The sequence below is a fragment of the Eschrichtius robustus genome, chromosome 3, assembly GCF_028021215.1.
Source record: "Eschrichtius robustus isolate mEscRob2 chromosome 3, mEscRob2.pri, whole genome shotgun sequence".
NCBI classification, from domain to species: domain Eukaryota; kingdom Metazoa; phylum Chordata; class Mammalia; order Artiodactyla; family Eschrichtiidae; genus Eschrichtius; species Eschrichtius robustus.
The window spans coordinates 9991862-10017308 of NC_090826.1; the positions used below are offsets into that span (position 1 = coordinate 9991862).

Below are 25447 nucleotides of genomic sequence, written 5' to 3' on the forward strand. Positions count from 1 at the left end.
GTTACGATGTTAAGCTTCAGGGTTTGGCGGCTACTCAGTAGGTGCTCAATAAACAGTGGATGTGGTCGTGACTTGGCATCTCTGCACACAGACCAGGCTGACGACCAGCTGAGCTGCAAGCCTACTCTTCCTCTCGTGTGAGTTGTGCGAAGGTGCAGGCTTGGTGCAACGCTCCAGCAATCTTCTCGATTGAATTCGTGTCTGCGGTCCTTCTCCATCACCTCCTGGAACCACTGCCTGCTCCCCTCCCCCACCCCGCCACCCACCTGCAAGAGCTGCGTGGATGGAGGTGCCTTAGCTGAGATTCCGTTGTCCACCTGTCCCCCGGCCCAAGGTCAGGTTTATTAAGCTTGCTGCAGCAGGAGAGAACGCACACCAGAGGAACGCCGGGGCATCTTTCCCCACATCTCCTTGGCTGTCATTTTTCTCCATTGACCGAGCCCACGTTAATCCCCTCTGCCGTTCCAGACCTCCCTCTCCTTTGCTATTTCACTTCTACCCCCTGCGATCAAATCTGGCCCAGGGGCCCATAGCACCCCCTTAGCACTGGCCTTGTTGTGCTGGTGGACTTCTGACTTTTGGCGTCTCAGCAGCAGTCCCCTCTCAGCACCCAGCACACGGTAGGTAGACAGTAGGGGCTCGATAAAGCCTGGTTCTGCTCTGCTGAGTGGGTGGCCTGGCGGCTGGTGGGGCTGTGGAAGGACAGAGAGCCGGTCTCTGCAGACTAGGTCACTATGGTCCTACCAGGGATGCAGGTAGGAAGGCAAAGTGCCCCCCAACCCATGGCTGTTGGGCGGGGCCTGGCAGAGCTGGCAAGGAGCCATGTACCCCCAGGCCTGGGCTCCAGTTTCTCTCCCGATCTCTGCCTCCTTCTTGCCTACTCCACTCCCGGCGCCTGGGGACCCTGAGCAGACCAATTCTCTCTCAAAGGATGGCGTGTTGTGGTTGGGTCTGGTCCCCTCCCCACTGCCCACTAAGGACCAGAGGTCAAGGATTTCAACAAAGGAACTCGCAAAAGCCATCTCTCTTTATTTTGTATTCCTGCCGTTCAACCAGTTTGCACAAGCTGAGGATGATTGGAAATTTTGGAGGGGAAGGAGGAGCGTGCGGGCACAGACCCTCCCGGAAATAGTCTATGCACATTGCCGAGGCTGGTTAGACTTGAGAAGCAATTTAACAATAAACTCTACAGAATCAGAAATGTACAAAAGTGTCAAGGCAGCTGCTGGCTGGTTTCTTGCCTCCCCACGGGGGTCAGAGTTACACCCATCAGTCCTGTGCAAAGGTCCTGGGGCTGGCCTGGGGGCGCAGCCAGATTCCTCCCCAGGAGAGGAGCAGTCCTGCTCATCCAGCAGAAGTGTGTCAAGGGACAGGCACATGGGCGTGTGCCCAGGTGCCCACGCCCCCTCAGGTTCTGTGGCTTTTGAGCCTGTCTCTGCATCCTGCCTTTATGTTCGCCCTTTGAAAGTGTTCATGCAGGTGTAGGTTCCTGAGAATTTGTGGATCTCCTCGAGGGCAGCCTGTGGGAGTATGCTGGTGGAGTGGGGAGGGAAAAGAGAAGATGGTTAGTGGGGAGACCAGCGGCTGGGTCACTGGTAGCCACACAAGAGGTGTAGTAAAGTGATGGCTCCCATAAGCTCTCCCCACCCCTCTCTCCAACATACAGCGGCTCCCCCGACAAGCCACCACTACCCACCCCTCCATGGAGGAAGGGCTTTCGAGTAAGTAGATAAATAGCTATTTACAAGGTAAAGGGTGGGTGTTACAAACTTTCAAAGCCACGCTCTTAGCATTTTTGGGCCATAAGTATCTCAGAGATCAATTAACTCCAAATGCCACTTACTCAACAAATATTTACCGCGTGGGGCTGAGGAGTTAGGTACTGGGTGTCACCTCCTCTTTTTTTCCATGTATTATTTATTAAGCAGCCACATTGTGCACATGATACAGTTGATACCAAAATCTGTCCTCTCTGCCATCTCAAGATTCTCAGCCAAGTTTGCTCTGCTCCATAGTGATGTTTTCCTAAAGCTGGGACCTCAGGTTTTACTTCTCATCCTTTATGTCCCTCCAGATAGTAAAACACCTGCAGATACCTTCAGGCCTTGTTCTTCAGCATGACACAATTTCTTGCTTCTTGTAGGAAACTTCCCAGACTCACCCCTAGGCCTTTCCTGGGGTTCCCCATAGCTCTGTGCTTCCCCAACAAGCCCCGGAGTTGTGTTTGCTGTTTACTTGTCAAGCCCATGGGTGCCTCTGCGGTAGATATTTCATCTCCGATCCCGGCACTTAGCACAGGGCCCGGTATAGGGACACCCTCAGTTCCTCTATTGAATGAAATTGAAGGGCCCTGGCCCATTCTAGTTGCAACATGGGAAAGCCTCACTTCCAGCTGGAGCAATCTGGAAGGCTTCCTGGGGGTGGTGGCAATAGAGTTGAGCCTGTGAAGATTTCTCTTGGGAAAGGTGAAAGGGGGCACGGTGCAGGGAATGGGGAGGGGCTGGCCTCTGCTTCTTGTGGGAAAGTAGTGGGGGATAGAACAGAAAATATAGGCTGGGTGCTTACTGTGGAGAGTGCTGAGGTGTTCTAGACAAACTAGCTTTTTTCTAGAATGTCCCCAAAAGCTTCTAAGAGGCTCCCTGAGGTGGGCGATCAGCTTGGCTTTGGTGAGGATCCAAGTCCCTGCTCTCCAAGGCTCACAGAGGCGGCCAAGTAGCATCTCAAAGCAACAGTCAGGATGGACTGAGGGAGGCTTGAGGTGTGGTCTGAATGCCCGGAGTCCCCTACTCTGTGTCACTGAAGGGGCTTTGAGTTTGGAGGAGAGGGGACGGACTGATGTGTCCCCGGGTCCTGAGGTTTCTTGCCTGCAGTTAGAGTGGCTCCTCAGATGCCCACTGTGTCCACAGCAGCCAGAGGGGAACCTGGTTTCCTGGGGGTTGACATCTGATAAAGGCACTTGGGTGCTTCACCTCCTGAAAAGGCCTTTCAGGTCAGAGGGGTTCAGTCAGCTGGGGGTTGGGGGCCCAGAGGAGCCGAGTCCACGGTCACTCGGGCTCCGGGGTCAAAGCTCTCTCTGCAGCATGAGAGGCCCATGAAAACAGTGTTTAGTGGGGCACCTGCAATGGCCCCTTCAGTGTGGGAGTGGGATGGGAATGGTTTGTTGCCCAGAGTCTGGAAAGTTCTAGGGAATGTGATGCTCGGCAAATTCTGGAGGAAGATGGTCTCCTCTGTAAAGCCTACCCCCCCCAAGGTGGTCTGCCCTGGTAAATCCCACCAGGGACGTTTCCGTGAATCCCGAGCCTTTGGCAACGAAATCCCTGTCTTCCCCATTAATTGATGTTCATTTTAAAATTGTATTCTATTTTATTTTATTTTTGGCCGTGCCACACAGCATGCGGGATCCTAGTTCCCCAACCAGGGGTTGAACCCATGCCCCCTGCAGTTGAAGCGCAGAGCCTTAACCACTGGACCGCCAGTCTTCCCTATTAGCTTGAACTTCCTGAAGGCTAGGGCCAAGATTTAGTCTCTAGAATAGCAGTTCTCAGAGTGTGGCCTAGGAACCCTTGGGGGTACCTGAGATCTCTTCAGGGGTCTGGCTGCGAGGTCAAACTATTTCTATTATAATACTGAGGTAGGATTTGACTTTTTAACTCTCATTCTCTCATGAGTGTACAGTTGAGTTTTCCAGAGGTTACATGACATGTGACATCAACAGATTAAAATCAGAAGCAGATATGAGCATCCATTTGTCTTCAATTAATTCAGATAATAAAGAGCTTTGCAAAAATATAAAATAATGCCATTCTTCTTACTACATTTTTTTTTTGGAAAATACGTTTACTTTTCACAAAAATATCATTTATGTTAACACTGAATGGATTTTTTTCTTGCTATATATAAATGAATAAATGTATAAATCCCATAAAATTTTTTCTCAGTTTTAATTTCTAATACAATAGATACAGCTCACATAGATAAAAGCACTTTGGGTTCCTCAATAATTTTTAAGATTGTAAAGGGTTCTCGAGACCAACAAGTTTGAGAACCGCCACTCCATAGTAAGGATAGTATATCCATGGCACACATGCCACGGCTCTCATTTTCACGCCCACAGCAGACATGACTAATCAATCACCTGGGTACTTTCTCTTGCCTGAGGCCTCTTCCCCACCAGGGTCCACTGGGAGAAGGGGAAATGGCCAGCATGAGCCTGACCCAGAGCTTCCTCCCCCAGCCCCTTACCTTTTCAAGATAATGAGGGCGTGCATCGTCCACGGGAGCAGGAGGAGGGCCTGATTGAGCTGCACGGCTTCCACCGTCCTCCGGGCCACAGTCTCTGGCTTCAGGGGCGGGAAGAGGTTGGGGAACCTGCAGGCAGGAAGAGACAGCGTGGGTTTCCCCTGAGAAGCGAGCGCTTCTGCTGAAAACCCCTGTGGCTAACATGTCAGGGTCATCCCTTTGGCTTCTCCTGTGTGGGAGACTTGAGACCTGTTTGGAACACTCTCCTTGCCTCCTGGGATGTGTCAGGAGTTCCTCATCCTCTCACTCCTCCCAGCGAGTCTTCCCTTGAGAATTGAGGGCTTCTAGCCCACCCGCCCACCTGGGACCCATTCTCAGAGCACTGCAGAGGGCTCCCCCAAACCTCACTCACATCCCGTCCTGCCCTGCTAAAGCCCTCCAGGGCCCCTCGCTCTGTCTTCAGTCCTACCCACTCTGGGTCCCACCTCTCCTCCTTCTCACTCTGCCCCAGCGATCGTGGCCAGCCCTGTCACTTAAGATCTTTCCCATCTCAGCTGTCCCATCAGCCTGGCTCCTTCCTCCCGTCCAATCAGAGTGGCCTCTAATCTCGTCCCCCTGATAATTGCCTTGACTGAATCGAGAATGGCCTTGCCTGTCCGCTTGTTTCCTGTGAATGGCCTGTCTCCCCCATCAGCCTGTGAGTTCCCCAAGGGCAGAAGTCTGGTGGGTCTTGCTCCCTGCTGTATGCCCTGTGTGCAGTGTCTGGGATATAGTAGGTGCTCAATAAATGCTTGCTGAGTGGGTAGACACTGAACGATGTGGCATTCCCCTACAACTTGCTGGTTTACTCACTCATTCCCTGATTCGTGGATACACTCACCGGTTCATTCAAACATCTACAGGCTGTTTCCATGGGGTTGATAAATGAATGAATGGCTGAATAAGCAAACATCAGGGGTTTCTCATGCCTGTTCAGAGACATCTGACCTGAGACCCGTAGCGGGGTGACGCTCCCTAAGCGCCAGGTCTGTGCTGAGTGATCAACAGGCATCATTTGCTCCAACTGCCAGAGAAGGAAGCCGAGGCTCTGGGGAGGTGGTGGGGACTGGGGATTCAAACCAGGCCGGCAGGAGCCCCAGGCCCGTGCTCTGTCTCCCCTGTCCCTCGCGTGCTGCTTGTCCCACCGCCCCTGGGCCTATAGGTGCAGGACTGATGCAGCTGGCTCTGACCTCAGTCCCACGAAGGGCTGGTGAGTTCCTCCGGCACCAGGAGGATCGAGGGTGATAAGTCACCTGGGGATGATGTCACCCTGAGAGAAAGGCAACTCCTGGGCCCCCAGCGCGGGCTCGGCTGGCCTCAGAGAGTCCACGGGGCTCGCCCCCAACCCTTGGCTTCCTTTGCCATCATGACGGGCTGCCAGGATGCCCACGACCCTGCAGTCTGGAAGGGCCGGCCTCAGGGTCCTGCGGAGATGGACGCGTGAGACGGCTCGTGACGCTGGAGCCCCACAGACACGGTGGACAGTGTGGGTTTCCAGCCCCCACCTGGGCCAGTGCTGCTGCTGGGGGGACGGGAAGACAGGATGGGCAGACCAAGCTCCGTGGGCTCAGGGGGCCCTTCCTGGTAAGATCCCTGCTGGAGAACCTGACAGAGGGGATGCCTCACACACGCCTGCTGGTGGGGCTTTCTCTTTTCCCTCCGTGGCGTGTGGGGTGGGTACCCGGGGAACCGGCAGAGCTACGAACTCCCACGGAGGCTGCACAAACCCCTTGAAAGAGCATGCTCAGCCAACTTCTATCTGTGTCGTCTTGGGCAAGTAACTTTGCTTCTCAGAGCCTCACTTTCCTCATCTGAGAAATGGGGATAAGAGCTCTCGCAGGGTTGTGGAGGGTCAAACGCAGAAGCGTTTGTGAAGTGTCTGGTGTGGCTGGAACATAAAGATCAGTAAAGAGCAATTTACAAACACCAGCACCCACCTATACGGCCACTCTTGCCAGAAAACCCATCAGTTTTGCCCTAAACATGTCTCCCACCCCCAACCCTGGGAAGCTGCTAAGCATGGTTGGAGAGGAAGCCAATGCTTTTCTTTCTTTCTTTCTTTCTTTCTTTCTTTTTCTTTCTTTCTTTCTTTCTTTCTTTCTTTCTTTCTTTCTTTCTTTCTTTCTTTCTTTCTTTCTTTCTTTCTTTCTTTCTTTCTTTCCTTTCTTTCTTTCTTTCTTTCTTCCTTCCTTCCTTCCTTTCTTTCTTTCTTTCTTTCTTTTTTCTTTCTTTCTTTCTTTTTTCTTTCTTTCTTTCTTTCTTTCTTTCTTTCTTTCTTTCTTTCTTTCTTTCTTTCTTTCTTTCTTTCTTTCTTTCTTTCTTTTCTTTCTTTCTTTCTCTCTCTCTCTCTTTCTCTCTTTCTTTCCTTTCTTTCTTTCCTTCCTTCCTTCCTTCCTTCCTTCCTTCCTTCCTTCCTTCCTTCCTTCCTTCCTTTCTTTCTTTCTTTCCTTTCTTTCTTTCTTTCTTTCTTCTTCTTTCAAGAAATGGGAGTTGGTTAGGTACCAATCAACATTTTACTGCTCTTCTCCCAAGCCCTCGGGGCTCACCTGCAATCCACAGGTAACTAACCTTCACCTAGTGCTTACTACTTGCCAGCTGGCTAGTTGATTCACACACAGGAGCTCATCTAGCCTGTGAGGTCAGGGTACCATGATCAATCCCTTCTTACAGACAAGGAAACCGAGGCACAGGAAAGCGAAGTAATTTGCCCAAGGTCACACAGAGCTGGGATTAGGCCCCCGCAGTTTGGGCCCACATTCTGAGCCACTGTGGAAAAATGATCTGGGGGAGGCCTTGGATTTCCTTCTTAAAGTGATGGAGAGGAAACTATGCCAGAAGGCGAAACAGGCACAGGGATGCGAGGTCTGTGAATGTCCTGCTCACTTCAGGGCACCCAATTAGAACCATGGGTCGCCACTGCTGCACTTCCATCCAATATGCATTGTTTGAGCACTTCCTGTATACCCAGATGAAAAGAAACCAAACCATCATGGGGGGAAAAAACCAACACGGAACATTAATAGTCATTAATCCAGCCTCCTCTAAATTCAGAATCTATGATAACTTGCGTATAAGTCAGGTGGAAATATATACATCTGTGACGACTGAAGTGTGCTAGGAAGATTTATAACTTATGCACTTATGAAGATGTTTATTGTTAGTAAAAATAATAAGAGCAGCAGTTCGTTACTGAGCGTCTCATATGCCCCGGGCTTTGCACTAGATACGTTACATGTGTTATTTCTAATTCTCTCAATAATCCTATGAGGTAAGTATTATTTTCACTGTTTGACAGATGAGCAAAGTAAAGCTCAGAGTGGTAACAAAACTGGTTCAAGATTTTGCCACCATTCAGTAGCTGAGGTGTGATTCCAAACAGGGAGTTTTTTGTTTGTTTTTTTTTTAATTTTATTGAAGTATAGTTGCTTTAAAATATTGTGTGAATTTCTGCTGTACAGCTAAGTGACTCAGTTATACATATATATTATATCTATATATATACACACACACACACACATATATATATATATATATATTCTTTTCCATTATGGTTTGTCACAGGATACTGAATATAGTTCCCTGTGCTATACAGTAGGACCTTGCTGTTTATCCATCCTATATATAATAGTTGCCTCTGCTAATCCCAAACTCCCATTCCTTCCCTCTTGGCAACCACAAGTCTGTTCTCTATATCTGTGAGTCTGCAAAACCAGGTGTTTCGATTCTTGATAGCAAAACCAGACTCAGTGATAATCACTAAGGTGTTCTGAGTGATTCCCACCCGGATGCACTACGCCACATGCCTTCCACTCTCTCAGGAAACTCTCACAATGACACTTCCACGCTATCCTCATGTTTGGAAGAAGCTGATGCGTATCATTTAGAAAGCAAGATTATCATTATATACGTTGCATTGCAAAAAACAAGGAAAATAGTTTTTGGATGATTCCACATTTTCATTTATCTATAACCTTATGCCCCTTCACAAGCGCACATCGTTATAGCACCATTTACTGGGCACTTAGTATGTAGCACATACGGTGTTGCATGCTAGACCCCATTTTATCCCTATCACAGAATCCTAAGGGTAGACATTCCCATCATCCCATTCTACAGATTAGCATCCGAGGCAGGAGCGGGAACTAATCGGGCTCAGGGTCACACACACCCCAGGGGCCTGACTCCAAAGCACAAGCTCTAAACCAGTGGTTCCCATTCCCGTTGATTTAAGTGGCCTGGAGGAGGGGTGGGTGGGCTTCAGTATTTAAACTGAGCTATAATTTGCATACAATAAAAGGCATAAATCTTGTGTCCGGCATGATCAATTTTTACCTATGTAACCCCCACTCAAATCAGGAAGAGAACATTTCTAAAAACCTAGAAGGTTCCCTGGTGCTCTCTGCCAGGCTATGTCCCCACTCCTCTTGGGGTGACCGCTGTTCTGATTTCTATCACCTCGGTCCAGTTTTGCCTGTTGTAGAACTTCAGACAAATGGAATCATGCAGAATGCACTTTTATGTCTCTGGTTTCTTTCATTCAACATTTGAGATTCATCCATATTGTTCATTTACCAATACTTGGTTCCCTTTTTATAGTTGGGTAGTATTCCATTGCATGCATTTAGCATGGGAACTCTGTACAAGCCCCCTGACCTGAGAAGCAGGACCCTAAACCACTATAGAACCCCACTGCCCTGCAGATGGAGAATCAGGTACGAGACCAAAAAGCCAGAGATAAAGGGTTCCGGTTATTTTAAAATTTGGGTTATTTTAAAATTTGGTTCTTTGTGTGTAATGAGTCTTTCCCCTGATCCGATCTGCTGGAGGGACTTGGCTCGGAGAGGGGGGTCCCCTGCCACTGACCTGACCCTCATGCCCTGGAACATCTCGGTACTGGTGTGGAAGGGAAGCACGGTGGTGGCACTGACGCCCGGACAGTCCAGCAGCCCCAGGGTCAGGCTCTCCATGAAGGCGAAGGCTGAGGCTTTGGACGTGCAGTAGTCGATGGCGCCGGGGATGGCAGAGAGCGCCAGCACGGAGTTGAGACACACGATATGGCCGTTCTGCAGCTCCAGCATCCGTGGCAAGAAGGCCTTGGTGGTCTAAGGGTGGGTGGGGGGGGTCAGTGTGCAGCAGCCACAGCTTCCAACAGCCCCTCTCCCACCCCCCTCAGGGAGAACAGACCAGCCTGGAAACAGCACACTACGCCAGTGACCAGGCTTTCCTGGGACGGGAGGCATGCGGGCCGAGGGCACTGAGCCCCACGTTTCAGAAAGTCCAGATGCCTCCTGGGGCAGCCGGTCATTCGTCTTGTCCGGCCACCCTATCCTAGGACATCCCCCCCGGCCTGAGCCCAAGCCCAGGCGAGCCTCTCCCCCACTCCCCTACAGCCCCCAGGATCCCTGGAGGGAAGGAACATGTCACGGACATGCCCAGGGCTGGCTCAGGCTCAGGACGAACTTACCCAGAACTGGCCCAGGGTGTTGATGTGCTGGGACTTGAGGAGGGCGTCATCGTCGCTGTCCATCAGGCTCTTCCCATGGACCACGGCGGCGTTGTTCACCAGGATGGTGATGTCGCCCACCTGAGGGCAAGAGGGGGTCGAGGGGCCGTTAGGGCGGGCAGCCCCAGGGGCTTGCACTTGGAGGGGAGGGACCTGGTCTTGGGAATTCACATCACCTCTCTGAGCATCAGTCTTGATTTGTAAGATGGGGCTAATAACCATACCAAGGTCGTTCTGGGGATCAGAATTAATTTATGGCTGGGAATTCCCTGGCGGTCCAGTGGTTAGGACTTTGCACTTTCACTGCCGAGGGCCTGGGTTCGATCCCCGGTCAGGGAACTAAGATCCTGCAAGCCGTGCAGTGTGGCAAAAAAAAAAAAAAAGCAGAAAAAAGAAATAATTTATGGCACATAGTGTACCTGGCACAGAGCACATCTATAATAAATGAGGTTATTGTTACATAAAAATAGTTAACATTTGCCGTGTGCCAGATATCTAACGGTGGTTTCTGCTCTCTTGGAGCTCAGTGATGCATTCAGTCTAAATAGATGGCTGGAGTTGGGGATTTTCCCAGAGGGCAATGGGACGTTTGTCCCCCAGGGTCTAGGATAGAAACTCACAAGATCTAAACTTCCAAAGGGGACAACAGGTGATCAGTCCTCTTACGTAATCAACCTATGCCCCTAGTCCCTGCCCCCTGCAACACACACACGCACACGCACACACAACTTGGGCCAGCTTCATAGGAAAGCCCTCCAAGATGCCCTGAAAATAGCCATTCTGCCATAAGCAACGCTCTCTCCCAGGCCACGTGAGAATGTTCTCTTTGGCCAGCATTCCCCCGAAGTGTCTGGCAGAGCTGAGGCCGGACCCTCGCAGGCTGCTCACCTTCTCCCGGACAGCTTTGGCCGTCTGGTACACCTCCTCCCGGTTGCCCACATCGCAGATGAAGTAGTGGCACTCGGTGCCCATCTGCCGAATCTCCTCTGTCGTCTCCTTCAGACATTTCTCAGTCCGGCCCCACAGAACGATCTGGAAGGAGAGAATAGCAGTACTGAACACATGGTCATTAAGGAAGCCATCGTGATTCAATGATTGCCATGAGAAATTCAGTATGTAATTTGCCCCAGGACTGGCCTCCCTGATTCCATTCAAAGAGAGTATGCAAAGTCACAATATGATTTGTTAAAGGGATACGTAGAGCCTACTCTGAAGGTAACCAAGAGTTTCTGAGCCTGTTTATGACCCATTGGTGGATGCGTGATTCACGAGTCTTTCTTACGTATTGCTTCCAGGAGGACATCTCCTGTCGGCCCAGTTCCAATGATCCTACCTAGTTAAAAGTAAAAGCAGAACTCTTTCTGTACAATGTTCCAGAATGCTCTGAGCTAGAAACAAGCTGGCCTTCTCACCACTGAGGTCTAGAGTCCCGCTGATGAATGGGCTGCGAGGTTCTGACCGTGAGGTGCCTGGTGGCTGAGCGAAGCCTTCCCTTCTACCCAGCTGCGGTCCGGCAGAAGGAGGGCCGGGAAGACAGGCAGCTGGGCTCCTCTGGGGAAGGAAACACGACCTCACCCCGCAGGTAATAAACGCGGGACTCATTACGCCAGGGAGTGACCCTGGCAGAACCAAGACATGAATCCTTAAAGGGGGTTGGACAAATTTTATGAATGGCTGGCCATAAAAGGCTCAGAAGAGAGGTCGGGCTAATTCTCAACCTTGACCCACAGGAGAATGACACTCCTTCCCACGGTACGTCGTTGGGTCCAGAGAGGCCCCTCTTGGTGAAAAGAACCAGGGTTGGGTGACATGGAACTAAGAATCCTGAGACCCAGCTTAATCAGCACAGAGGGAGAAAGGCTGGGGGCTGGAGAGAATCACAGAAAGGAAGAGATAATAGGCTCCTGGGGGAATAATCTAATGGGTTTCTATTTTTGTTTCTTCTCTTTCTTTTAAAAATTATCAATGAAATTTCTCCTTTAAAAAATAAAACCTAACACGGAAACCCCATGTGTGAAACCAGTAAAAGGAATAAATTACACGTCCAACTCCATATTTTCTTACACTAAAAGCAACGAATGAGAGCAGAAAGGCTGAGCTGGGAAGGCAAACATTTTCAAGTGGGAGTGATGGATTAAACTCCAGTCACGCCAGACCAGAATCTAACTGATTTCTGTACTTTGCTCTGGACTCGGTATGGAGAAAAGTCACGCAGATAAGTAGTTGTTGGTGATAACCGTTTATCAATTGTTTACCTTGAAATCTCAGAACTTTCACATAACCAAAAAAGGCACAAAATGGGTTAGCTGGCGGGACACACAAATGTGTTGGTGGCTCCCATGGATTTGACTTTTTTATTACAGTTTTTAAAACTTTCGAAATATTTCTAAAAGGAAAATAAAAGTGTTCTTTCAACTCTTGAAACATCTCTGGGAAAGTCCAGTTTGAAAACCCCACCTTGTCCAACCAGTTTGTTTATTTTAATTGAAGTCTTGAAATACAGGAAAGGCTTTACGAGGGAGAATTCCATCAGCCACCCTCCACGACCGCAAAAGTCCTTCAAGAGCAAAAGGTCTGCAATTAGACAGGCTCCAAGGGACACTTTCTGGTCTGTTGAACTAAAAACAGACTTAGAATGTGTTCCTCCAGGAGAGGCTGGAGAGATTCCCTTCATGGAGGAGAGATAAACATCTGTTCAGGCATCTTCCACCATATCAGACCTCACTCTGGCCTGGTAGTCATTGCCGTCCTAGTTTCCTTCCATCCTCCCTTGTCACCCCATCTGTCTGTCCATCCATCCTTCCTCACATCCATCCGTCCACTCATCCATCCATCCATCCACCCCACTCCATCATCCATCCATCTAATTTCTGAGTATGTCTGTCTGAGGTGAAGGAAATCCTTGGCCTCCTTTCTCCTACTCGGGTCCCTGCCTAACCCCATCCTACCTCCATCTCATATGGGGAACAGGACCCTGGGGCTTGCATAGTTTCCTAGGGCCTGGCTGAGGATGAGAGAGGAGCCTCCGGGACTCTGAGAACTTCTGGACAAGAGAAGGGAAGCTTAAAGTGGGGGTAGGGGCTTGTTGGAAGGCGCAGGGGTCCAGATACCTGGGAGCACAAGAAAACCAGCAGACGGGGAACCGGGAAGGCCAGCACGGTCTGCGTGGCTGGAAGGACACCCTGGAGAGGGAAACAGGGGCTAGGGAGAGGGAGGCGAAATGAAGGCTGTGCCCCACTGTCTTCCATGTATATACACCCAGGTGGGACGCTGAGGTTTGGCCGTGTCCTTTTGGGGGTCTGTTGAGGATGCCCCTGGTGGGCCGGGGGACTGGCCTCCTCATGCTCTGTGCTCACAGACCCCACCTCTCCCCAGACGCTGGGACGGGTTTGCTTTCTGTCCTCCTCACCCCACCCCTCTGAGCAGGGAGCTCCCGGGGGCCTTGATCCTGCCTTGTTCATTTCGTATCTCAGTGCGCAGCAATGCAAGTGCTATTTGTTGAGCGAATGAATGAAAGTTCATGGCCGTAGGTGGGACAGGGTGGAAGGTGGTTAAATAGCCTCTCTGAGGCTGAGATGAGCCCAGTTTCCTTGACTGAGCCATTTAGGGTCCCAGAACCTTCAACACAGAGGCTACTTAGCCCAAGAGTCAGCGAGACCCGGACTTTCACCCAGAGCCTCAAAACCACCCAGGACTGAGCTGTGAGGTGAGGCCCCGGCCGGTGTGCGTGCGCCTCACTGTGTGTCTCTCTCTGTGCGTGTCTGAGTGAATGTGTGTCTCTCTGCACGCGTGTATGCATGTGTGTGCAGCCTCTGCACTGCTGTGCGTTTCCTCTGGCCCTTGGTGGATGCTCAGAGTCCCTGGGAAGGGACCCAGGTGCGTCTCCATGGTGACGGGGAGGCCAGGGCTGGTCACCTTGATGGAGCTTTCCAGTAACTGAGCCACTGGGGGTGGGAGGTGAGGGAGAGAGCTGAGTGGAGGGACGGGGGCCCTTCCTGGGTGGGAGCTGCCCAGTTGGAGCTGCTACAGCCACTGTCCCTCCTCCTCCTCCAGTGCCCTGCCCGGACCCCTCTCCCCAGAGACTGGGGACCCAGAGTCACTGACCAGGAACCTGGCAGGTACAGCTCAGAGGCTGGCCCGGGCGGCTTCTCACCAGAGCCACCTGGGGGTGACCCCGGACAGCTGACAGGACAGGAGTTCCACCCAGTGCCCAAATGCGGGTAAGGACGGGGTGGGCGGGAGGCAGGGGGCTGAGAGGAGCGTGGGGTAAGCAGCCTGGGGAGGGGGCAGATTTATGAGCCCTTGGAACCCAACGTGGCCTCCTCTTCATCAACTCCCAGGGCAGGGAGCAGCTGGGGAGGGTCAGCGGCCCCGGGATTTACTCTTAAGCCGAGTTTATAAAATAAGAGCTCAGGGGCACTCGACACCCCCTGGTCTCCCCTCCCCTCGGGGGGCAAATGGCGAGCTTCTGTCCCGGGGAGGAGGAGGGAAGGGGGTGAAGACCTCTGGCCTCCCAGGCCTCCCAGCAGAGGCACGGGGTCCCGCCCTCTTCTCCCTCGGAGCTGCCCTTGCAGCGAGCCTGAACCCCCGAGCAGCCCCCAAAGCTGAAGGCCATCACGATCCACTTTTTATGGCTGAGGACACTGGCTCAAAGGCCCTGAGTTAACTTGTCCAAGGTCGCACTCAGTGGGTGGCGGGGGCAGGATTTGAACCCGGAGCCTTTGTCTTCCGCAGATGCACCCCTGAAACCCAAGGGACGGTGGGATTTTTCTGAGCATTGAAAATTCTGCTCCCAAATCCCCTGAGTCCTCACACCAGTGTTTATTCCCACCCAGACCTCAGCTTCATCTCCCTCAACATCCACAACCCCTCGACAGGACCGCACAGAGGGCCTGCAGTGGGCTGGGTGCTGTGCCTTTGCGGGATTTAACGGAGAGCAAAACAGACATGGTCTCTGCCTCAGGGAGACAGCGAAGGAATGAGAAAACAGCCGGACACAAACCACTGTGAGTGGGATAAAGAATAAAAAGGGGAACGTTGTTGAAACTGGCGCATTTCTGTGGTCGTTGTATTATGCCCGTTGTATAGCTAAGGAAACTGCAACTCAGAGAGGCTAAGCAACTTGTCCGAGGTCACACAGCAACCAAGGGGCAGAGGTGGGATTTGAACTGAGGTTTTTCACCATGATTCCCTCTCCCAGTAGGAGAAAAGCCATCTCCTCTCTTCATGGGGTCTTGTGCGGATGAAGCACGCAAAAGCTGGCACCCACCTAGTGTTCAGCACCTGCTCTCTGTTATTATTTCCCATGGAGAAGAAGAGCTGAGAAAATCACAGCACAGCCCCTTGATATACCCTCTTCTGCAGCCATTAGAATGATGAGCGTTCACACCATGGAAACATGGTCAGGAGAAAAGGGTGCAGCATTATCCATATAGGATAATCTCAGCTCTAAAAACGTAGTAAGTTGGTGGACGTCACCAGGCTACATAAGAACAGGGCTTGTGTTGGGTGGGATCATAGGTTTGCTTCTTTGTGCTTGTCTATACAGGAAAAATGCCTCTAAAAGACAAGTACCATCATTTATGATCTTAAAAAAGGAGGACAGAATAAAAGCTTTCCCACAGATCATTTCCAAAACAGGCCATTTTCACACAAGTGGCTCAGCACAGCCGGTCCAACCCTGGCTTGCTTCCCAGGTCCCTGGCATTGCCTCTTCGGGGCTCCCATCCACTGTGAGGTGACTATCTGCATGTCTCTCCCCACTGCTGAGTGAATGCATGAGGGAGCTCACTGGGGCTCCAGAGTTCCCAGCTTACACTCACTCATTACACACTGTACTTGGCCCTGTGTGTGCTGTCTCACCATTTCACATCTACATACTTTCTCCTGGAGGGCAGGAACCAAATCTCACCCATCCTGGGTTCACTGTGACCCTACCTAGTGCCCAGCACAGACTGCTTTTCTCTGTTTTAAATGCCAAGGCTACTTGTGGACTCTTATTCATCCTGCAGAACCCTGCTTGAACGACCCTGCAATTCTGAAGCTTCCCTGGCTCCTCCTTCCATCATCCCTACAACAATAACAACACCACTATATACTGGCTGACATCTATTGAACACTTTACATCCAAGTGTTTTCTCCTTTCATACTCACAATCCCACCAGTAGGTATGATTTCTCTCTCCATTCTACAGGTGAGGTGCAGACAGATGAAATGACTTGCCCAAGGTTACACCACTTGTAAGCAGCGGCATAGTGTGACTCAGAACCCATGTTCCTGAGTGCCAACACTAACCTTTGTTTGTTCTGCCCCTAGTGCACAGATGTGAGTGTGCTGGGCCTATTTGTGAATAAGCTCCTCCACAAGCTTGGGAGGTCCTCCAGGGAGTCAATAGTCATCTCCTAACCTCAGCATCCAGCACGGGCCAGGTACAGAGTAAAAGCCAACGAGCATTGTCTCATGGCACTGGCCCCAGGAGGCCTCGAGAAAAATCTGCGATCAAAGAACAGTGAGTGCCTCTCCTCCACCCAGCCTTGCCTTCCTCACCCAGAGGGCTCACACAAATGCTTGGCCTTGGCGTTCATTGCTGGAGTTCAGCTGTGGCGCATGGTCCCACCAGGGACATGAGCCGGGTGGCCTCCAGGTGGATCCCAGGAGGAGCATCTGTTTATAATTGGCAGCCCCGGAAAGATCTAAGTCCCTGGGCGGGTCTTTGGCAGGCATGCCCCACGGGCTCCATGTTTTGGAGCAGAGCGGTGTTGAGCTAGCTTCTCAGAAGGAAAGAAAATACCCACCAGACCCCAAACCACGGCAGGGTGGGGAGGGGTGGGAAAGTCACAATTTGGAGGGCACATAGCTCTCCACGCTCAGCACCGCCAGCAGGAGGATGTGAATAAAAATCTATCCTGTGGCCAGATGAGAACAAGCAGACAGCAAAACCGAGCGTGTGATACACAGCAGGTCGCCAGCAAGGAGGGGCTGAGTGGACATGCCTGTGGGCGGGCAGGTCATATTTGAGACACTGATATACACACTCTCAGTAGCTATGCCTATAGGATAAGTTACATTTTGGACTTTCTCCTCTTTCACATCCCTTTCCGTTTCCAAAAAGAGACCGCTCTCTCTCTTGAGTAGAGTAGCCTAGAACATGGGCTCTGGAGCCAGACAGCCTTGGTTCAATTCTCTGATCTACCACTTACACAAACTTGGAAAACCCACTTAACCTCTCTATAAATTAAGGTTATGAAGCATCCACTTGGAAGGGTGGTTGGGAGGATGAGGAAAGGACATGACAAATGCTAGCTATTATTTTTATTATTATTACTACTTCTACTATTATTATTAACCCAGGAACAGAAATAGATTGCCCCTTACTCGCAGAAGATCCCGCCGTCCTCCACAAAACTGGAGTCATGGGGGTGATGGATGCCTGGAAGACCCCAGCTGGGGGGGCTTCTTTGCCTCACCTATGGACACAGCCTTCACCGGGGTTGAACCCCAGAATCTTAGAGAGCTCCCCATTCCCATCCTTCCACCAGATTTAGAGGACCCTCTTTCGTTCACACCCCCAACCCAGGAAGGGGGAGACCAGCGTCAAAAGCGTCCAGCTGCAAAGCAGGCTGCAGGTCACCCATTAGGAGGATTTCTTAGGAGGAGAGGTTTGCACGCTGAGCTCTGGGGACCCTGGGGGCTCCAGTGAGGAGCTTCAGGGGCTGCCGAGGGGTGGGGGGCTTGGTAGACAGGGTCCCAAGCCGGCTCTCCATCCTCCATCATCCAGAGCAGTGGCACTTTCATTGGGCTTCTATAGTAGTCATTTCTACAAAGATTCTGTTGCTAAAAAAAAAAAAAAAAAAAAAAGAATAAAGTTTGAATGCTAACACTCTTGATCACAGCCCTTTGCTCTTTAGGACAGAAGTTTTTTTTTTTTTTTTCCTAGGAATGAACCCGGGTTGGATGCCTCTAGCTCCCACCCATTGGGAGTGCTGGCCTATCACTCCCACATTCCCAACAAGCCATCAGCCTCTCTTCTTCCAAAAGGCAATTGATGACAGAGATCGGGTACCGTCTCCAGCTGTCTCCTTCCTGGACTTCCTTTCTGCCTTTTCTCCTGGGAGCCCTGTTTCCAGACCCCTGTCTGCACCCTGCCCTTTGAGCAGCCTCAGGTTCATTACCTGTGTCCCACTGTTGAGCCGTGACCTCAGCGGGTCACCACTGGGCCTCTCTCTTAGGGACGTAGGCCAGAGCCCGCCTTCCCCTCCCGCTCCTGCACCGCTGAGCTCCCTGAACGGCAGGCAGGGCCTCCCACGGAGCCGCGTGGTCGGATTACACAGGCTCGGCCCCTGCCCGGGCCTGCAGAGAATGTTCTGGCTACTGCTGGCTCAGCTGTTGGAGAGGATTGTTTTGAAGCTCCTCAAATTAGATTGCCCAGCGGTGTCCTCTTCCCACAAGTCGCTGACCACAGCCTGGGGCCTGCAGAGACTCCCTCCCGGCCGCCGTCCAGCCTGGAACCGGTCCCTTAGGAGGCACAGGGATGACCACGAGTGCTCGCTACCTGCCTGCACTGAGCTCAACACCTGCTGCGGTCTCTCACCTTGTCCTCTGGCAGCTCTAGGAGGGGGATATTGTACCCATTTCATACTCGAGAAAACCGAGGCACAGGGGGCTATTCGATATACCCAAAGTTACTCAGCTGGTAGGTGGCAGAGCTGGAACTCCAACCTGCGTGGTCTGATGCCACGCAGACATCCTGTGCCCTCCACCTCTGTCCTTCACCTGCAGGAGCAAAGGGACCCTGCAAAAGGATGGATCTATTCATTGCATGGGTGTCCCACATGCCATGGGACGAGGACTGGACACCGAGGCGTCCACATCCTGGGGAAAGAAGGAAAGACGCCACCCCGTCCTGGTACAGCGCCTGGTCTTGCTGACCGAGTATTTGCTGAATGGGTGACAGGGACGATCCTCGCCCCCACTGCAAGGATACTGGTGGCCTTTAGAGCGCAGGTTGGCATGGTGCCCAGGGCGGGTATTTAGGCGTATGCCAGGAGCATCCTTGGTTCCATCACCTCCTCCACTGCTACCACTCTGGGCCCAGCCCCCATCATCCCTGACCTGGACCACAGCCATGGCCCAAAGTGATCTCCCAGCTTTGACCTTTGCCCCAGTGCCCCCGCCCCTGCCTCGGTCTATTCTCAACAAAGTAGCCAGAGAGATCCTTCTAGAACGTAAGTCAGACCTTGTCACTCTGTTTACAACTCCCAGTGGCTCCCATCTCACCCAGAGTGAAATTTACAGTGGTTACCATGACCCCAAGCCTCTCCCGCTCCGACGTGCTCCCGTCTCTCTGCCCGCAGCTCTTCCCCTCGCAGGGCTGACTGGTCTCCACCATGTTGGTCTCCTTGCTTGCATAACCCCCCAGCCCACTTCTACCTCAGGGCCTTCACACCAGCTGTTCTCTGTCCTCTTCGCCCAAGTGGCCCTCTCCCCACACCCTCTCTTCTTACAGGTTCTGCTCAAATGTCTCTTTACCTGAGAGGCCTTCATGTAAAGTCCTCCTGACCCCCCCAGATATTCGCTCCCCAACACTATCCCTGCTTTTCAAAAATAATTTTTTATTAATAGTCTTTGTTTTTTAGAGCAGTTTTAAATTATAGCAATTGTGAGCAGAAAGTACAGAGTTTCCATTGAACTCGTGCCGCTGCCACACGCACAGCCGCCCCACTATCAACATCCCTCTCCAGAGTGCTACATGTGTCACAGCTGATGAACCTACACTGACACATCATAATCACCCAAAGTCCATACTTTACATTAGGGTTCACTTTTGCTGTTGTACCTTCTATGGGTTTTGGCAAACGTATAATGACATGTATCCACCACCGTAGTATCGGAGAGAGTAGTTTCACTGCCCTAAAGATCCTCTAGGGTTTCCCTCCTTTCCTCTGACCCCTGGCAACCACTGATCTTTTTACTGTTTCCATAGTTTGGCCTTTTCCAGAATGGCATATAGTTGGAATCATCCAGGATGTAGCCTTTTCAGACTGGCTTCTTTCACTTAGTAATATGCATTTAAGGTCCTTCTGTGTCTTTTCACAGCTTGGTGGTTCATTTCTTTTCAGTGCTGAATAATATCCCATTGCCTGAATGTTCCGCAGTTTATTTATCCATTCCCCTACTGAAGGACTTTTTGGTTGCAAGTTTTGGCGATTAGGAATAAAGCTGCTATAAACATCCGTGTGCGTGTCCCTGCTTTTTTTTTTTATTAATTAATTAATTAATTTTTGGCTGCGTTGGGTCTTTGTTTCTGTGCGAGGGCTTTCTCCAGTTGTGGCAAGCGGGGGCCACTCCTCATCGTGGTGCGCGGGCCTCTCACTGTCGCGGCCTCTCTTGTTGCGGAGCACAGGCTCCAGACGCTCAGGCTCAGTAGCTGTGGCTCACGGGCCTAGTTGCTCCGCAGCATGTGGGATCTTCCCAGACCAGGGCTCGAACCCGTGTCCCCTGCATTGGCAGGCAGACTCTCAACCACTGCGCCACCAGGGAAGCCCTCCCTGCTTTTTTAACTTTCCAGATCTCTTCTTTTTCAGTTGCTGAGACACATGTCTCCCTCCGTGATGAACGCCTCATGTCCCCGAGGACAGAGGGCACCTCCCCCTCAAAACCTAATACCACTACCTGCCAAGAGCTACAGCTCAGAAACCAAGTGTGACAACTCATCTAAGTCCCATCTCATACTTGAGTGTGATTCTTGGGAACATTTCTGCTTCTAAGACCGCTGGAAAAACCCTCCAAGGAAACCATCTCAAAGGCTGACTCTACGGGAAAGCAGAACAACTTCTCACTTCCAGCCAGAAACTCAAGGGCTGTGCCTCTGCCTGTCTGTCCTCAGACCACCCTTGGCAAAACACAGGCGTGGGGAAATTCGGGCCAGAGTCACTAGCTGAAGCCCCATGACCATTGCCCCAGTTCCTCCCTCTTGACCTTCTGATGGAGAACTCCAGGTGACCTTGAGGTGGGGGTACCGAGGAGGCGAGAGGAGAGGCAGCATTTGCAGACCACTCTCCAGCCTGGTGCAGGCCTTCAGTATTACCATCCTGAGAAATGGGACCGAAAGTCCAGTGCTCAGACAGGCTGAGTAACCCGTGCAGGCTGTACAGCCAGAAGTTTCAAAGCAACACTTGAACCCGGACTCCAAAGCCAAGCTCTCTCACTACTCCCTGTCCTGCCTCATTCACTCATTTGTTCATTCACTCACTCATTCAAGGAGTATTTATTGGGTGGTGACTGGATTGCCAGACACGGTCGGAGGCCCCGGGATACAACAGGAAATAAATTCATCCCACTCTCCTGGAGTTTGCTTTCATGTGTGTATGGGGAAGATGGGGGCCAACGGACAATAAACGATTGACCATATAATATATAAATACATATATAAATATATATATAAAATATATAATATATAAAGGTGGCAAAAAGTGCACGGAAGGAACAGGAAGCTTTGTAGGGAGGCTGGATAGAGTGATTGTGTGGTGGGAGTGATATTTAGATGGTGATTGGGGACAGGGAAAGCCTCTCTGATTTGGATAGAGACTTAAGGGAAGTGAAGGAGGAAGCCACGCAGACATCTGGGGAAGGAGCATTCCAGGCAGAGGGAACAGCCAGTGCAAAGGCCCGGGGGTAGGAATGAGCTTGGTGTGTTCAGGGGACAGCAAGTAGGCCAAGTGGAAGAGCTGAGTGGGATCAGCCCCAGACGTGAGGTTAGGGGCTGTAGCCATGGGTGGGGTGGGGTGGTGGGCTTTGAATTCTATTCCCAGTGAGATGGAAGTCCTTCGGAGGGTTGTGAACAGAGAAAGGACGGCTCTACTTGGATTCTGGAACGAGTTCTGATCGCAGCACTGTGGGTTTGGAATGGGGGCGGGAACCAGGGAGGCGGACGAGGGCCCTGCTGCACCCACAGGAGTCCGATGTGATAGGTGGAGGTGAATGGGGCTGGGGCACTTGGGTGGAGGTGATGGAGGAGGATGGATTCAGAGGAAAAGGGGTGCCAAGAGGGCCCTAAAGGGTTTGGCCTGAGAAAAGGGAAGAACAGAGTTGCCATAACTGAGCCCCTGAGCCTCCCTCTCCTGGGAAGGCGGGCTTTGGCAAGTTCCAGGTATGGAGGACGAGAAAGATCCTGACTTAGGTTCCCCAGGTCCCTTCAGCTTCCAGAACACTCAGCCTAAGCGGAGGGAGGGGCGGGGCGGTGAGGGAGGAGAGAGTTCCAGGTGGAGGGTGCCTGGATTCGGGCCAAGCAGGCCAGCTACCCACCTAGCGTGCCCGGGTAAACACACCAGTTTCCGATAACAAAGTGGCCGGGCATCGCAGCCCGCTCCGTGCAAGGAGGCGGGTCGCCGCTCACATGATGGGGTGAGTGGGTGGCAGGAGGAGTCGCCGGGGGAAACCTCAACGGATCTGGCAGGAGGCTCCCGGAAGTCCTTCTGAAAATGGGCCCAGGGACGGGCGGGCGGCGGGTGGGGTCCTGCGGTGGTCCCGCGAGGGGCTGGGGTGGGACTGGGCTGGAGTCCCATGTGGGGATTCGGCCGGGTTCCCATTGGGCGGACGGGAAAGGGGTGGAAGGGGTAGGGGAAGCGGGGGGAGGTAGATGGGGGAGGGTGTGGGCGGGGCTGTGGCCGGAGGTGCCGGGATGAGGAGGGGCTTCACAGGTGGGGTCTCGGGAGGGTGAGGAGGGGCGTCGTGTTGGGGATGGGGCTGGGGATGAAGAAGGGGAAAGGGCAGCGGGGAGGAGAGTGGGGCTGGGGGCGGGGTGTGCATGGGGAGGGGGCGGGGCGAGGGGCGGAAGGCCACGGGGGGGTGCGGGGCGGGGGCCAGGTTGGGGTCGGACGCGGGGGGCGCGGGGGGCGCGGGGGGGGTGCGGGGGGTGGAAAGATCCCCTCCCTCTGCGGGGACCGCCCGCGCTTCCTCCCTCCGGCCGAGCGGTAAAGCGGTAAACAAACGCCGTGATGTCACCCGCGCCGCTGACCTGCGGCTGAACCCGGAGCTGTAAATGAGATGCAAGGTGCCAGCAGCCTCCAGGCCGCGCGGCCTGAGAGCCACACACGCTCCTCCGCGCCGGCCCGAGGTTACCCCAGCTGCACACACGGACAGGATGCTGCAAACGCCACCAGACATTGCAACACGCAGCCAGTCTGCTGGCCGCAGCGTGAACCTTCCCGCCGCCTCCTCCGCCGCCCCCCGGGCAGGCACCGGCCCAGCTGGAGCGCGGCCTCCCTCCTCCGGAGCACCCCTGGAGCCTGGCAGCTTCCACTCACCCAGGGTCAGCCTCTCCACTAGGCACCCCATCCCCTGCCTCCCCAGGGGGCCCCCAAACCCGAGAGTTGGGCCTCTGGGGTTAGCTTTGGGCTTTCTGCCCAACAGACTGGGGAAGTGCCTGCCTTTGCACTCAGCTTTCTGGGAAACTCATTCCTCTTCACCGAAGCCAGGGGCGCTGGAGGCCCTTTTTCCAGGTGGAAGCGGGTGCCAAAGTGTCCCGGTGGCAGCCCACCAGCCACTCCCCAACTCCACAGGGCAGGGGGCTACTCTTTCTTCCAGAGAGCTCCCAGAGCGGCCCTGGACTGCCTACCCTTGGCAGCCCCAGGCTCTGAACTGCCCTTGGGAATGGAAATCCGCCTGACTGGGGCCAGGCCGACCAGCACTCTGCTCTGGAGTTGATTTGCTGTGTGACTTTTGGATGAGTCACTTGGCATCTCTGGGCTTCACCATCTCCCACCGGGGAAGTGGGGAGGTTTGAAACTGGCTTCCCTCTGCTGGTGTGGGGAAGGTCAAAAGTACAAGAAACCCTGACCAGGCTGCCACGGCTGGTTAGAAGCCTCAGGTGCAGGGGCCTGGCCTGTGAGAACTTGGAGGCGCTCAGAGAAAGCAGGGCCAGCCCTCTCCTTCCCCGCCCAGCCCCCCAAACTCAGCCTTCTGTGTTTACTGTGAGAAGCTGGGGCTATGGGAACATATGGGTAAATAGTCCCCGGCGCCCCAGGAGCCCCTACACTGGCTCCCCTACTTGGACCCCACTAACTCAAATCCTTTTAGGAGCTGGGGAACCTAGAATGACCCCAGATCTTTAAAAAGCACGCCAAGAACCCAGCTTATAACACCAGAGCCCATTCCAGCTTCCCTTTCACTGAAGTTAATATTTAAGTCCCTCTCCCTCACATCACCCTGTTTTATTGTCTTTCCAACATTGTGTCACTATCTGAAATTTTAAGTTATTTGTTTGCTTGTTTATTGTCTGTCCCCTTCCCCCAGTGCACACACACTCTAGAATGTAGGCTCACCGTGTGTTCCCAGCACTTGGCTTGGTCATCAGGTGCCTGGGGAATACGTGAGTGAATGAATGAAATCATTTTGCCTCCCCCGTGAAACGGATGGTAACATCCCTGGAGAGGATCTTGGGAGGGATAAAGTTGACGAGCCAGGCAGTATGGCTGTCATGAGGACCAGCCATATCACTCGCTGGGCCCGTGACAAAGGAAAATGTGCAGCCGCTAGTTGAAAAATTATTGAGAATTTCACAATGGTGACAGCAGGGCATTGACAAGTACAGGGCGCTTCTGAGCGAGGGGTCGTGTGTGACAGCTTGGGTCGCACACCCAGGAAGCTGGGCAGGGCGATCATACACAGAGAGTGCTTAGTAGCAGTACCCAGGGTGGGGGACAAAATGTGGGCTCTCGGGCCTTCCACGCCTTCCCTGGGCTGCAGGAAACTTGCTCCAACCAAGTCACTCCCTGCTGTAGAATGGACAACACATCCCAAACAGACAGCTGACAACAGCTAGCTAGTTAAGGGCTGTCTGTGCACCCAATGGACACATGCAAAAAGCAAAAGCAGGCAATGCGGAGGCATATTAGATGTAGGGGCAACAGTAGCCATGTAACTAATGGTCATTGCCATGGTCAGCATTTATTCAGGAGCTTCTCAAAGGTGCTATAGTGAGGCCCACAACCCCTTAGCCTCACTTCCAAAATCCAAAAAGCTCTAAAATCCCTTTTTCCCCCCTTAATTCGACCCATACATTTAGGCAAGTCCTCAAGGGGCTGTGGACCTGAGCTGGGGCCCACTTTAGAGATGAGGCACTAAGGTCCTGGAAATGTCAAGGGCACAGCCAGGAAGCGGCTGAGCTGGGACCCTGGCACCACTTCTGGGAGCTGCTGGCGAAGATGAGAATATAGCTGTTGTTTTGGGTAAAGAAAGACAGCTTTTTTTATGGGGGTAACTCTTTCAGCATCCCCTTCCCACCCACCCCAACCTGAAGTTCAGAGGCCCTTGAGCTGGTGTGTCCCAGGGAAACCTTCAGCTAATTAAGCATTATTTATGGACCGGCCTCCTGAAGACAAGCTTTAAATTACTTGCAGGCTGTACCAAGGTAACTGTCTATCCTACAGGCTATTAATTAGGAATCAGTTTAATCTCTGCTGGACGAAGGTCAAACGGTATGGGGTTGACCCTTCCGGCTGGCTGGCGTCGTACTATCAGGCTGGGGATCTGGCCCTGGAGGGCTGGGGGATTCAGGGGAAGTGACAGGACATTGCAACGGGAAATGACCTGGTCAGCACATCCTGCAAAGGCCAGGATGCTGAGAGCAAAGCCACATGGGCCTCGGCCCAGGAAGCCAGGCGAGGC

General features: G+C 52.5%; 1 protein-coding gene across 4 annotated transcripts in view; it reads right to left on the reverse strand.

Annotated features, from left to right (window-relative positions):
• Positions 1–1009: 1009 nt before the first annotated feature.
• DHRS3 (dehydrogenase/reductase 3) overlaps positions 1010–25447 on the reverse strand; it is a 41102-nt gene continuing 16664 nt past the window's right edge. For all 4 annotated transcript variants that reach the window (XM_068538917.1, XM_068538919.1, XM_068538921.1 and 1 more), the window contains 5 exons: positions 10670–10813; positions 9743–9862; positions 9142–9380; positions 4243–4368; positions 1010–1533 (listed from right to left, as the gene is read on the reverse strand). In XM_068538917.1, coding sequence (XP_068395018.1) covers positions 1449–1533; positions 4243–4368; positions 9142–9380; positions 9743–9862; positions 10670–10813 — 714 coding nt within the window. In that variant the 3' untranslated portion in view covers positions 1010–1448. The remainder of the gene's footprint in view (positions 1534–4242; positions 4369–9141; positions 9381–9742; positions 9863–10669; positions 10814–25447) is intronic.